The sequence below is a fragment of the Sparus aurata genome, chromosome 21 (assembly GCF_900880675.1).
Source record: "Sparus aurata chromosome 21, fSpaAur1.1, whole genome shotgun sequence".
In the NCBI taxonomy this organism is placed as follows: domain Eukaryota; kingdom Metazoa; phylum Chordata; class Actinopteri; order Spariformes; family Sparidae; genus Sparus; species Sparus aurata.
Window position 1 is genome coordinate 11,524,885 of NC_044207.1, and position 14,520 is coordinate 11,539,404.

The following is a 14,520-nucleotide window of genomic DNA, read 5'->3' on the forward strand; positions in this document are numbered from 1 at the left end:
CCTTACACGCCACTCTGCTGAAGTATTATGACATTACGAACTCGCTATTTACAACAGGTTTTATCATACTCTTGTCCTGTCAATCAGCAGCTGGTTTATTATCATACATCATCTGTGTACCTGTGTGTGTGTGTGTGTGTGTGTGTGTGTGTGTGTGTGTGTGTGTGTGTGTGTGTTTGTATTGCCTCGAGAACTGGCTCAGAATCACAACACGGTCCAGCTCCGTCCTGATCTTATCCGGCCGTCTGCTTTTGTTTAAGCTACATTTTAAATCTGACATGTACAGTAATGGGTTTTTCATCTGATAGAGCAGAAAAGCACACATAAGCAGAAACAGATCCAAGGGAAGATTGCTCACTGTCACCATCTTGTGGCCAGAAATCAAACCGTACTCGTTCCGACACTGTCAAACACTCAGTATTAAAGGTGCACTGCGTAGTTTTGATCTTCATTGATTTACATTTTTTATACCTAAACAGACTAAATAGACAAACTGCCTTTATAGCTGAATAAACAAACTGACCTTAAAGGTGCACTCATACGGATTTACTTTGTTTATATGTGGCAGGCCCTGCCACCTTTCTAGTTCAAACAGTGCTCTGGGGGCTTTATTTTTCTCAGACAACAGCTTCTTTATTCAGTGATGATAAATATTTCTGAGTTTGTATTATTACCTTAATATTGTATATATATTATTGAAATTCTGAGTGTTTATTCTATCACTCTGGCTCAGATAACCATGCAGCTAGAGCGCCTTAAGTGCCTTCTCTCTTAAGGCACTCTACATGCAGCTAGCAGTCTGTTGATGTCGATTACTATTGGACTATCACTTCTTGAGGTACAATTTGGCCAGGGGCTAGCTGGATAGCACATCAACTTAAAAAAAGAAAAGTCCCTGCAACATAACCCTGCTGGAAAAACCAGCATAGACCAGCAAGATTTCCATGCTGGTCTATGCTGGGTAGTGCTGGTTTGGTGCTGGTTTAGCTGGTGGACCAGCATGATGAAGCTGGTCCACCAGCAAGGTCCCATTAATTATGATGGCCTACCAGCATAGTCTTGCTGGTGAAGCTGCTGGTGAAGCTGCTGATGAAGCATCCCATGCTGGTGACCAGCATCCCAGCACCAGCACAGGAACATCTGTGCCTGAGTCCTGTTCAATCCGCATCTTGATTTGCCACACCTGTCAGGTGGATGGCTTATCTTATTTGATTTTAACAAATGTGTGCTCAAAATCCAAAAGAAGTAATTATTTTGTATCCATAAAAAAGAAAACCATTATAAAATTGTTTACTTCAACTTGTGAGAGAAATGGGAGCATTTATACTTTTGTATATTTAGTGCAGTATTTACAGTTTGTTTCAGGTGCCCTCAAATGAGCCCAAAATCTTGCAGCTTTGATTCTTGTATTCAATAAACCTGGTGTACTGTGACAACCACACTGACTCTGTGTCCTGTATAGGGCTTTCACAGCCAACTTCACTCCTCCTCATACTCTGCAATATGAAATATGTTGTAGACACACTCCATGCTGGTGACCAGCATACCAGCACAAAAAGACAACATATGCTGTCTTGCTGGTCACCAGCCAGGCTGGTCTATGCTGTTTTTTTCCAGCAGGGAGGACATACAAGTTCTCAATGTTTTAAACCAAATTTCTTAAATATAGCAACTTTAAAGTAAACACTGCTGTAAACCAATCTGTCAACTACACAGCTAGCCAACGCGAGACAGCCAAATCCTGCTAACGCTAGTAAGTGATAGACACAGCTAGCTTTGCTTACAACCACCCAGCTGGTAGATCAATTGATAAATACATACATTTTGGTGAACTAATGTTTTATTATCCCTTAAAAGTAAGGCAGAAACTAAGTCCAGCCATAAAAAGTAAGAACAGCTAAACTAATCCCGCTAAAAAGCTAGCTAGTCAAGCATTAGCTTAGCAGGATATAACTGCCCGCCAGATCAACTTTTGGCCCAAATTAGCATTTTGGTTTAGTCGAGCTAATTTTAAGCGCAGCCTTTTTACACATATGCTTGTTCATGCGTTTCCGGTGTTTGGATCGTAAGCTGCTCTAAACTAACGCAGCCCCCTGAGACACCTTTACCTGACGAGTTATTGATTAAGTGCAGTCTGATCCCATTGCACACATCATTTCCCAAAGCTGTCACCCTAACCCTCCTCCAGCTGCATAATTACCCACTTTTAATTTAGCAAAATGACAAATTGCATAATTCATCAAGACATTTACTCAAGGTATACAGCGTGCACACTTAATCAAAGTCTCCAACAGCTGAGCAGTAAGTAAAAGCCAAGCAGTAGTGTGGTATAATATTTTATTCTCATATTTTATGGAATACAAAGCCCCCAACCCCACCGCCCCCCCTCCCCGAAAAAAGTGTGCACATCAGATGTGGTGGAAACTATTCAAGGGCGAGGAAAAGAACAGCCGAGAGACAAAGGAAGTTGCTTTATGTGTGTAGAAGTGTACGACTGCAGTTTAATGTGATGTTCATATAAAAAGTATACCCTCTCGTCATGAACAAACCTTTACAAAAAAAAAAAAGTAGCCAAAACTGGCTGGAGTCAGTTTTGATAAAAGGGCCTTAACAGCTGAAAAAAAAAATGAATGTGGGGTTTTCTTTTTGAAAAAATAAATCGTCTTTCCATTGATCTTTTCTGTTAATGACTACAAGGACGTAATCAATCATGTATGACAATAATTTAGCTTGGTGACTGTAAATTTAGTCACTTTTTATTTTTATCTATTGCCAAGCTGCTCAAAAGGAATGAAATATTCCCCCAAAGAGATTAGGGAGAGAAACAAAATGTCGACAATCATACCAAAAAGAAAAAGACAAACAGCAGAAGGAATAAGAAAACAGCCAGCAGGGCCACAAATGAATATAACCTCATATGCACTAGCAGCCAACCTAGGTCCAATAATGTAGGCTTTGTTTCTTTCCAATGGCTTTGAAACGTCTGGAGTGTTTTTGACATAACCAGCCATAATTTCCAAGTGAATTTGAACTGGAACGCAGATTTCCCCTCAACTGGGACGAAACAAGTGAAGCACATAAAAGTATTTTCTGGCTGAAGGTCTTCGCTAATCTCATGACATGTAAAACCAACCAGCTCGAAGACGCACTGGGATGGCGAAAACCACTGACAAGTATAGTGAATAGAAAATAACATTAGTAACATCACTGCCATTGAATCCATACATTTCAATGCATGACAAAGTCCGTTTTCAGAAGCCCGCAGAGCGAATGAGTTCATCCGAGCCCTCCTCCGAGCTGCATCACACCAATTATCATGAGATGGTTTTGTTTTAGTTGATTTTTCCCAGGAATGAATTGTAATCTTTTCCTGACCACTACACATCAAAAACACACCGGAAAACAAGTTAACCCAACACAATACACACAATCCAAGGTTCACAGTCCGAAAAAAGGTGCTGTTTGAAAAGAGCCTCAGTTCCTCTATGTCCACTAGTTTAAGTGTCCGAACCGGTGAACCGTCAGTTTCACCTTTCGGCGCGAGAAATTCGTGTGGCGGACGCTGAAAAAACAGATTTCTTGAAAAAGGGAAAAGAAAAAAAGACATGTTCAGGATGATGGAGCTTCACCTCGTCAGCAGCCGTCTCCTTTGTCTTCTAACAGCTTGTCTCACTTGTTTTACTAGGGAGAATAAACAGGATGTGGCAGCTCGCTGTCCATGTCTATTCCTCTTTTTAATAATTATTTGAATCCATCCCTCCCAGTCCTTTCTTCTCTGCTCGGCTCCTCACACCATGTACGAGTTCTGGTTCTTCAGCTTGTCCAGCTCTTTGCTCTGCTGCCTCAGGAACAGGATTCTGCGATTGAAGAAAGAAAGAAATAGGGTATATGAATGTGTGCTGTGAATGTCGTCATTGGTAAGTGTGGGTTTCTGTGTGAATGTAATACTCGCCGCACCTCTGCTCTCTCAGTGTGGCCTGAATTTCACACACTCTGACCAGGGAGCGCAGGTTTTTCATCTCCGTGCAGAGCTCGGACATGTACAAGCTGCCCATGTTGTGGATGTCCTCACGCAACCGAGCCGCCTGACGGAAAGTGACAAATGATTACTGTCAAGTCACAGCTGCACATTTGCATACCCAACATTCAAAGTACTGTACGTAAAACTAAGAACAAGATTAGCTTCCTGATTCTGAATTTAAAAGGTGTACTGTGCAGGTTTGTATCTTAAAAAAAAAACAACATCAGATGAAAATAATCCCTCTCAATCACACTTGTGACTGACTAGAAGTATCTGCAGTGTCTTTATCTTCTAAATATTTTAGCTGGTTGGGTACTTTCCTCATGGTCATCAGTGTTGGACAAAGATAGTTGATTGTTGAATCTTATTTACAAACACTCTGGGTTTTTGGCTTGGCAACCCAATCATTCATACTTAACAACCAAGGAATTAGACTCATCAACTGTCTTTCTCCAAAATAGCATATTGCAACTTTTAAATGGTGCATTTACAAACAGCCACTGTCAAACCCAGCAAAGTGTGCCTTTAAAGAAACCTCAAAGTAGAGCTGACGGTAGAAGTTTCACAGAGAGGACAACTTACTTTGTATATCTAAAGCTTTCAATACCAACTAGTGGCCTTCTCTTGCAGAAGGAGTTCCTATTATGGTTTATTTCAACCTGAAAAAACAAGTAGCCAAGCTTGTGATGAAAGTCTTTTGTCAAAGACTGGCAGCCACATGAATGTCTAAACCCACAAACACTCCCGATTCTGCAGCTCCACAATGATGCTAAAGACACGTGGTAAGCTACTCACATGTAACATTACCGTTTGATGGCAGTACCTGTTTCTCAGTGTTCTCTGAAGGCCATCCTTGGATATGTCTGATGAGGTTCTCATCAAAATGAGCTGCCAGGGTGGGGGTGAAGGAGCCGGGGTTGTCGGCCTGGGTTTGGCTGGTGCTGCTGGAGGGGACGTGGGGCAACGCAGCACCAGATAAGTTTGATCCCGTGCACAGAATCTCCTGGCTGGTGGAGAAAGACAACTGATTTACTGTCTGAGGACAGTGTAAATAAAATCCAACTAAATTTTGATGTTTAGTCACAGTTACTGTGAATGATCCCGTTTTAAGCATTTATTATCTCAGGATAGCTTTACTTCAGGCACTGAACTTAACATGATGAGTTCAAGTAAGGCCCTGTGATTGTATGTGAAGACAACACACTTGCAGTCAAGGTAACTACATAGTTTCAAGAGGCAAGACCTAGTTACGCATTGATTTGAAAGAAAACAGTGTGTTCGAGTGATTTCTACCTTCTCTGCTGGAGAGTTCTGGGGTCTTCTGGACGCTTCTCTGCGCTCTGAGACAGGGGGACTGGTCCTTGTTTACCTGAAGACATACTGCCCTGAAGAGGGAAGAACAGATGGCAAGAGTGGAATGAAACCAAAGACAAGAAAGAACGGGTGGGTTACAAGCAGGAGGAGACACTCATTTATTCATCAAATTGTATTTTCCTTTGTTACTTTTTGGTTTGTGCGACTCACCCTTGTTTGTGAGGATGTGATGCTGCCAGGGTGCAGGCCCAGCAGAGACTTCTGGTTGCTCTGTGGTGTGCCGTTCCGTGGTGAGACGTATGGTCGCGGTGATGATGCATCCGACGTCAGAGAGACGGGCGACTGACTGGAGTGCTGAGCTGAAACAGGAAGACAAGAGTGAGTACGGAGGAAAAGAGGATCACTACGATGCAATATCTAGAAATATGTCTGCACAGGCACTACCAGTCCCCAAAGCCTGTAGTTATTGCCTTGATTGTAGTGAAGACTGGTGCATACTAATAGGCAGCAAACAAATTATACAGAGACACTTATGGAATAGGGCTTTCAGGACAAGTATCAACTTTTGTTCCAGTGGAGGAAACTTAATGGGATACATGTGAGAAGGTATTCGCATAAAATGCAGAATTTTTTGGACTGAAGGTCATCTGCTACACATTGGGCCTTATGCTGCATTTACAAAGAAAAAAAAAAGATTTATATGGACAGGGCGAAGAGCATTTTTTTTTACAGAAACAGGAAATGAGTTTGTGGAGCAGATGGTAAGAAACAGCGAGGAGGCCGTACCTTGGTTGGAGTGCTGAGCAGCTGAGAGCAGAGCAGTGACGTTGAAAGCAGGTCCAGCAGTGAGGAGCTTATGAAGCACAGACCGCAAGGAAGCTTGGGTGACAGCAGCTGCCAAGACTGGAGGGAGGAAAGGGGAAAAGTACACACACACACACACACACACACACACACACACACACACACACACACACACACACACACACACACACACACACACACACACACACACACACACACACACACACACAGGTGAGTGAGCAAGGACACACAACAGGTGAGTGCACAAACACGCATGGTTAAGTCAGAAAACACACACAGTTAAGTTAAGAAACAAATTAGTGGAAAGATTCATCTTTTCACCAGCCGCAGGAGGCGGTTCACTTCAATGTCATTTCAACAGCTGGAGGAACTTAAACAACAAGCACAGAGGTTGTCAGGTTCACACAGGATAGCAAGAAATTCATCACAAGTGTCAAGCGAATGCTCAGGTTAGAAATCAGAAGAGTCACCCAGTCACCCGTGAATAACACAATCAAAACACACACAGATAAGTGGTGGAAAGATATTGACATATTGTTGCTGTACGAGCAGGGACCGTAGTAGCACACAGTGTGTGAACACAAGCTAACATATTGGTCTGGATATGAGACAACCTCCCTTTCACAAGCTTTTGTTTTTGTAAAAAAAAGACTTGAACACTTTCACAGGAGTCCTAAGAAAGCTTCCTTCATGTAGTATTAATCTGAAGAGAAGAGCCCTCATCCCTGACGCATTTTCTGTCACATACTGACAAATTCTCCTGTCAGACTCTCTAACCCAGTCAGAATTATTTTCTCCAGCAGTTAGCATTTGTCTTTGTCTAGCTGAGCGCCTTGTCATCTGTGGCAGTAGTAATTCTTAACTGCTCCTTAGACACATCAATTCAGTCCACTTCTGTACTAAAGATATCTCATGTCACGCAAGTTAGACTGGTTCTTTTCCTGGTTTTAAAGGCTGCATTAATAATAATAGTCAATTTCTCTCTATTCATTAGTAATAATCAAGTATGTTGCCCAGTCCTGTATAGTCCTGGCATTTATGAAGAGCTTTTCAGGAGATTTCCAAACACTGAGTAAACATCCTGTGATATAGCCTAAAATAGCCTGCTATATATCTCTAAGGCTATTTCACCGAGCTGGAATGTTGAGAAAACATAATTGTGTAGTCAGTTAATATAACAGTAACGATAAACCTTTTAGATTCAAGCAAATGAGGTTTTTAGTGGACACTTGATGTGTGCACTAGAGCTCGTAACTAGCAGCATTAAAGCAATGCAGTAGCCATTCATGTCATTAATGTGTGGAAGTGGAAGAAGCATCGCGTGTCGTTTCCTTACCCTCATTGAGCTTCGCCATGTCCATACTGCCGTTGTTCATCTGCAGAGTAGCCTGCAGCGCCGGGAGGAGCTGATGCAGCAGAGCCGGGTCCTGCAGCAGCGCTGGTGAAGGAGACTGGACTGACTGGGGCACCTGCCCCGAGGAGGAGGAGGAAGAGGTGGAGGAGGACATGGTGGAGGGGGTGGAACCTAAAGCCCCAGGAGCAGAGTTCAGGCTCTGAGAAGAGGAGGAAGAGGAGGAATGGCCGGAGTTGGATGCTGTGGACTGGTCCCCTGATGTGGTCTCTGTAAAGACGAACAGGGCAGAAGAACAAGACATTACTAAAGACAATACTTTATCATATCCCTAAGCAATTGTGAGCAGCAGACGTATGTAATAAAGTATAATAAAAACCTGTCTCTGTATCTCAGATGTATCCAAAAAAAGAATCAACAGGAGCTAGACCCAATGTTTCAGAGGATCGAAAAAAGGTGTGTACAGGTATCCAACACTCAAATTTGATGCTTTTAAAGAACTTCAAACAAAACGTAAAGACTAATTGTAGGTATAAAGGTAAAAGTAGTGTGGTCCCATGCAGAGGTAGATTCAATGTAGGAATATAATGATATTAGAGTTAGGCTCAGTTCATCTATATTTTGCCAACATGTAGGTGCAAGTATGAAGTATGAAGACAGTATTTGTTCAAGTCTATATAAAGATTTTGGGCATCACAGATGTGGACCCTGATGCAGAGGTGCTTGACTCATTTTGACACAAAGAAAGTAAAAGATGGATCAATTAAATCAGATAAAATTAAGACCACACAATTGTAAAGTGAAGAGTATTTAATGACTTATGGCCAAATATTAGAAAATATACAAATGAAAATAGAGCTGCAGACACCCTGCTTGTACCACATTGCTTATAATCTCAATCGAGCCACACTTACTCATTGTGGCTTTGTCCTGCAAGGCCTCTTGTCTGTAGTCCATGTCCCTGGGGAAACTGTTCGCTGCCATCTTGACTGAGTCTTTCTGTCGTTGTTCCCTGAAGCAAAATAAGCAGAAAACAACGGTGACTACGTGCAGGATGCATGCTGCAGTTAGACTCTGGACCCTAAGCCAAAAATATTCTGTTAAGACCAGTGCACTGTGTTATCTTTCAATGTTTGACTCTGCATGAAATTGAGAATCTCGATTACTGTTTCAGGTTAAAAATTGAATAGTGTTTCAGGGTTCATATTTAGCATTTAGGTGAGCTTGCCTCTCCAACAGGTCCTTGGGTTTCTCCCACTGGGAGACCTCAGTTCTACAGTTATAGTAGTACTTCTTCCCAGAGGAGCTGATGTGTTCTGTCCAGTCATCTGCTGGGTCCTGGCGCCGAGAGAGGGAAGACAAGAGGTGTTAGAAAAGGACATGACAAATTGAAGAGTACCACTAAGAAAGATGACAGCTGCCTGACAAAACTTAGATTTTCATACTATATTGACGTAAATGTATGTCAGATACAAAATGAGTAAAAATCTGAAACAGTGCTGCACAGTTTGAGAACAAGCCAGCAGCAGTGTTTGGGAAGGATCTGCATGTCAATGGGCTTCAAAAAGGATTCTTAAATGAGACAATACGTCAACATACATCTATGCTCCTTAAGTGGGTAAGCATCCCTCTCTTATCCAGCCATAATGGCTGAGGGCTTTTCAGTGTGGATGGGAACTGGTGTGTTTATTATTAATGATCATGTATATACTGACAATTCCAGGAAGAGAATGTACTTCACCTCATCCTGTTTTTCCTATTTACAACTAGACAGTTTTCATTACGGACTGACTTTGCAGGAGGTTTGCCCCAGTAACACATTATATACTGCAGTTTTTAGCATTAACCCCCAGCATAGATCGTCTTGGTGCCTATGTTAACAGGTTGGAGTAACAACATAGCTTGTGTGAGCGGAGCGTCTTCTAAAGATTTGGCATTTCACCTCGTTTTTTTCCAAATCATGTGGAAAATTCTCAGCAAAAACAGGCAGTGAAAATGATCCGTTGACAGCTGTATTAATATCGTATCTCAGGCGGCTTGTTATTGGGAAAAACTGACATTGTGATGTTTTGGTTTTCTGCAATAGAAACCCTGTAGAGGGGAGTGCATTTTAGCAAAAAAAAAGTAGTTTGCTTAGTATTCAGTGCAGAGCCTGCATGTCACTGATAACAGCAAACAACAAACTCCCATGAATTCAACACTTATATCGGACTAAATTATGTAATATCAAAAAGACTTCTCTTGTAGATAAGTCATGGAAAAGGAAAACTGTGCAAGTTAACCTTTTGTATCACGCAGCATAGAAATTGAAGCATGATGTGTTCGAGTTCATTACCGTACTTGACAGTGAACGTCCCGTGAAGTGATTACTTGGCATGCACACATTGTAGTGACGGTGCTGAAACAATATACGGATGCAGCTCTAATAATACCAGTGTTTCACTACAATTTCAATTATTTTATCTATAACATCTGTCAAACACATGACGAAAAAAGTTAACATCCAGTGAAGGGTACTATTTTTCCAGTGCGCACTCTCTCTCTGTATGAGAACTCATGTCATTATCATTATTAATAGTCATCATTAAAGGTAAACACTATGGAGAAAGATAGGGCTGGTATTAGCAGCGCTGTGGAAACACACACACGCCTCAGCAGTTAAGTGAGGTAGCTGTCACACAAAGTAAAGGAGGGCAGTGTGTTCTTGTTCTTGTGGTTGAATAATGGTATAAACTATATGATCTGATGCCCGGGGTCCTGAGGACAACATACTGTAGAGAAGAGGTGAGTGGGAGCTTTGAGCCAGTAAACAAAATGAGATACCAAGTTATTTTTGACAGATGAAATACGCAAAACTTTCAAGCTTTAAATAGGAAAGACTCCCACACAGTGCCCACTTCACTTGCAATTAATTTTAATGACAGCAACGTTTCCGTTGTCATTAAACTTCATTGCAAGTGAACTGGACAGTGTGCGGGAGCCTTTTTCCTGATTTTGTCGGCCCTCTGTCTTCTCTTATGCACCTGTGGGTCTTAAGGTGTGCAAACGCTGCACTCTGAAGCATTAACTAGGAACAGTTGTCGACTTCTTGTTTACAAAAAATGGACAGCTATCTATGCAGCAGCTAATGGCTAATATTTTCCACTGTTCTCTCTCATAATAAATGAAGATGAACAAATGTGGGAAACGCTGTTTTAGCTACACATTTGTCATTTGCTTGCAGATTTCATGCCAAGTGCTACACATACACCACTCTCCATTGTCAACTCGAATAAAAATGATCGTAACAGCATACATCAACACCATCTGTTTAACAATAGCATGTTAAATCTTGATGATCTGTATTCATTATGCTCTTAAACCAGTGCGTCATGTCAAATATTGAGCTCTACTGCTCAGTTCAACCAGTGAGATATCATAACAAGATGATTAAATCTTGTTAAGAAGGAAGTCTACAATCTATTCGGACCATCTAAAATCTTTAGGCAAACTGGTATTCAAATATGAGGTTTCAACCATGCACCGATATTGAGACAAAAATGCCTGCACACGGAGACAAGAGAGATGCCTCCATATAATGTCCCGCATACCATGTTTCAAAGTACCGTGACGGCAATTTATACAGGAAATGCTGAGGGTATATAATCAGATATGCTGGACAACATCTTACCCTGTCTGCAGGCTTGCTCTGAGTCGCATGCGAGTCGGCGCCATGGTGGGAGCTGTTGTTGTGAGTGTTCTCCTGAGGAGAGCCGCTGGTCCCTGCAACACAGCCATTTATCAAGTCAAAGAAAAGACAATCCTCTGCAGAGGACTGAATCCTCTTTTGCAGCTGTTGAAAACAACATCTACTTGTTTAAGTTCATCGCACAGGAACGTAATTCCCCTTGGCTCCCCCCCCCCAAACTATGCTCAAAGCTAAAGACATGTAAGATGAGTTGTGAAAATGAACATGCATTTTTTTATGCTGGATTTCTTTTTATTTGTAAACAGTCCAATATTGACTTTCCAAAAGTCTAACGTAGTCTCCCTACAACTGTTATAGAACATGTAAATTAATAAAGCTTTTGAAATGTATGTGCATGGTTTACCCATGTTTGGTTGGATAACAAGGTACTGTAATATAGTTTTTTTGCATTATTGACATATGAGCAATAATTATTAGATTATGATTTGTTGGAAGTGATTGTTGGCAGTAATATGACAAAGGAATCTCAAGTTTTTATTCAGCAGAAGACTTTGTCAGTCATTTCAGAAAATTAGTAACAGTAAACTGCGGCTGAGAGTCATGAGCATGTGATGTTTTTCTGATTTTCTTATAACAACACTTTTAGACAAAATTTTAAATTGCATGCACGGATAAAAACCACCAGATCAGCGCTTACCATTTTTTCCTCTAACTGTGTGAGAGGTCTTTGCCTTGCCATGTCCTGGGCCGTCTCCGTGTCTGCTGACAGGACTTTCATCAGAGCGTCGCAGCATTTTGTACGGTGGCGTGGGGTCTGATGAGCCATCACGCACCTTGTCGTAACGGTGAAGGCTGCTGGACTGGCTCTTTGGCTGAGATTTATGGGTCTAGATTGAATAAAGCAAGGGAGAAGGACTCGTAGGGATGTACTCAAGCTTACACTGATTTTCTTCACACAGTTCATATCAGTATTAGCTTTTCTGGAAAACACACTGGATGAAGCAGGCTTCATTGAGGAAGTGCTAGAGACTGATTACAGTGAAAACAGAATTGATAGTCTTGAAAATAAATTGCAGCTCAGTGTGGGAGGGGTTTAATGTAATATTATTGAGCTCATGGAACTAGATGTGGTAATAAAATGTTGCTTCCTGAACAAACACATTTGTCCTGTAGAAAAAGTATATTGTCTCCTGCCTGGATTGTTTATACAAGGATTTTCTTAACATGTAAAACATCGACATCGAAAAACATTTTTTGCTGCTATCAAGTGGCCAGTGGTAACCTAAACTCAATAGTTTAAAAGTTGTACAATATCATAACATAATAATGACAGGATGACCAAAACTAGCTTGTCACTATGTAGAGTCTGTATGTATGATTGAATAAACATCATCTGTGTAAGATGTGAATGTCTGCAGTAAATGTTAACATGTGAGTGCACAGCTAAGCTTCACTGTCTTACCGCTCACTAAGGTGTACAAATGTATCTTAGTTTGACAAGCCTGATGCTATATCACGATAAACTGCATCCAAAAGGCAAAACGTACCAAACTTTGTAGGAACAATACAATAACTGCAACAGTGTGTCCCATGGAAGGTTGAGCCACAGATTAATGGAACATCTTAACAGTTTTTCAAGCTGTTTGACAGGTTCTTACAGGGACTACATTATTGGGGGTTTAACTGAAGTTGGGTTGGTGACACCTGCCTCACACCATAGATGTGAGAATCCAGCTATTTCTGAGAACAGTTGGTGCATCTCTGAATCAACTATGTGTTTAATTTCAGATGATTATTTTATTTTTTCTAAATTACACTATTATACCATGATTACCTGGATTAGTTGTGAGTAATGACAGATGACCGTTAGCAAATTGACAACATCATACCTGATAGGATTGTGAATCCCTTCTGTCGTTGCACCTGTGGAGACAAACAGGACAAAAAGTGTTAGGGGATGGTAATGTAACACGTATATAGGTTTTCTAACCGTAGTAACATACTTTCTGCAACATATTTCGCTAATTAGCGGCCGTTAGCCAAGTTAGCTAGCTAGATTTGTCACCCTAGCAACAGCTGTCTGCTCTTTATGTCACTGGTAGAAAATAATCGAATACGTTAAAATGTATACATCTCCAGTATGTGACATACCTACGCATGGTTTACTATTAACGTGTTATTTGACTAGCGTTACGTTAACGTCAGTCGGCTAGCTACAGGAAATAACCAGAACCCGTAGCTAACAGCAGGGAAACTGCTAGCTAGCTGCTAGCACTGGTAGCTAACAGATACACGCAAACGTAAATAAGACGCCTACAAATTAGAAAGCGCAAAGCTTTCAAAATGTTGACGTTGGTGCCTAATTTACCCATCGCTGACTCTTGCTGGTTTCCTTGCATACATCACCATCAAGGCCGTGGTGATGTATGTATGTGTGTGAGGGGGAACCGTGGCCTCCTGTCTGACTGCTCTCACAGTTCTCTTTTCTTCAGCTTCCTGATATCTAGACTCCGTCTATCTTGCCAAACAGATACCTACAAGCCGCGCGCCGGGCACCAGCACTGCATAGCGGGTGGTCTTTATTAAAAACCACCCTCAGTGCATCATATGGTATGTAGTTTCGGTATGCGTTTGGCTCGGCCGATGTAGCTCAGCGAAAAGCAGCAGAGTCAGGAGGAAACGGAGAAGACGGACTTCTTGGTAATGTTTAGCTAGGAGGCGAGTTTCCGGTTTTGCCTTTCAAGATAAGAGTAACTGCTAAACACCAAATGAGCGAAGAAAAAACAACAGTGGGGCAGACAGGGAAAATAGCATTAGATCGACTTGTTGAAACTCGTGACAGTGATGACTACAGTGTCTTGAAAACACATGCGCATAACTGTGTCAGGTAGACTCGTGAATTCGAGAGTTGAGATTTTTTCCCCCTTCTCCTTTACAACGCTTCATGATGATGAATAACACCACCCAAACATTGGATAAGAAAGAAAACATAACATAGCAAAGATTTACTGCCAAGCATGGCAAAATACAGTCACGTTATTCCTACTTCGCTACGAAACGTCTTTTGCGCTCAATCACTCTATAGTAATTTTGCTAATACTTCACGTTATAACTAGTTATTCGTTTATATTATACAACCAGAAACGGTATATTTATCCTGAATGTATGTTTTACAATGTTTTTCTCATTTTTTGTCAATATATAGAAAACAAGTGACTGCACGACAATTATTTGTTTCTCACAGTGGCGGATTTGAAGTTCGTGCTGTTATTTTGAAGTAAGTAGCTCCATTTCCGGTATTAGCCTAGCTGTCTCTGGATA

The 14,520-nt window shown here is 41.3% G+C and overlaps 1 protein-coding gene across 1 annotated transcript; it reads right to left on the minus strand.

The window, feature by feature from the left end:
• Window positions 1–2,456: 2,456 nt before the first annotated feature.
• On the minus strand, window positions 2,457–13,910 carry LOC115572929 (WW domain-containing adapter protein with coiled-coil-like). The gene is made up of 13 exons (XM_030403438.1): window positions 13,568–13,910; window positions 13,089–13,122; window positions 11,897–12,086; window positions 11,182–11,273; window positions 8,740–8,849; window positions 8,426–8,523; window positions 7,497–7,781; window positions 6,122–6,238; window positions 5,546–5,694; window positions 5,315–5,406; window positions 4,845–5,028; window positions 3,958–4,085; window positions 2,457–3,857 (listed from the first exon to the last, which is right to left on the minus strand). Exons 1-13 carry the CDS (start codon window positions 13,606–13,608, stop codon window positions 3,788–3,790), a joined length of 1,590 nt encoding a protein of 529 aa, XP_030259298.1. The 5' UTR covers window positions 13,609–13,910; the 3' UTR covers window positions 2,457–3,787.
• Window positions 13,911–14,520: the final 610 nt, after the last annotated feature.

What these genes read in the sequence shown, in the direction of transcription:
- LOC115572929 (XM_030403438.1), bottom strand. Translation starts at nt 13,608, where the DNA reads ATGGTGATGTATGCAAGGAAACCAGCAAGAGTCAGCGATGG. An exon ending in AGAACTCTCCAGCAGAGAAG is followed by an intron (nt 5,029 to 5,314) that starts GTAGAAATCACT and finishes TTTCTCCACCAG; the next exon opens with CCAGGAGATTCTGTGCACGG. An exon ending in GCCACACTGAGAGAGCAGAG is followed by an intron (nt 3,858 to 3,957) that starts GTGCGGCGAGTA and finishes CTTCAATCGCAG; the next exon opens with AATCCTGTTCCTGAGGCAGC.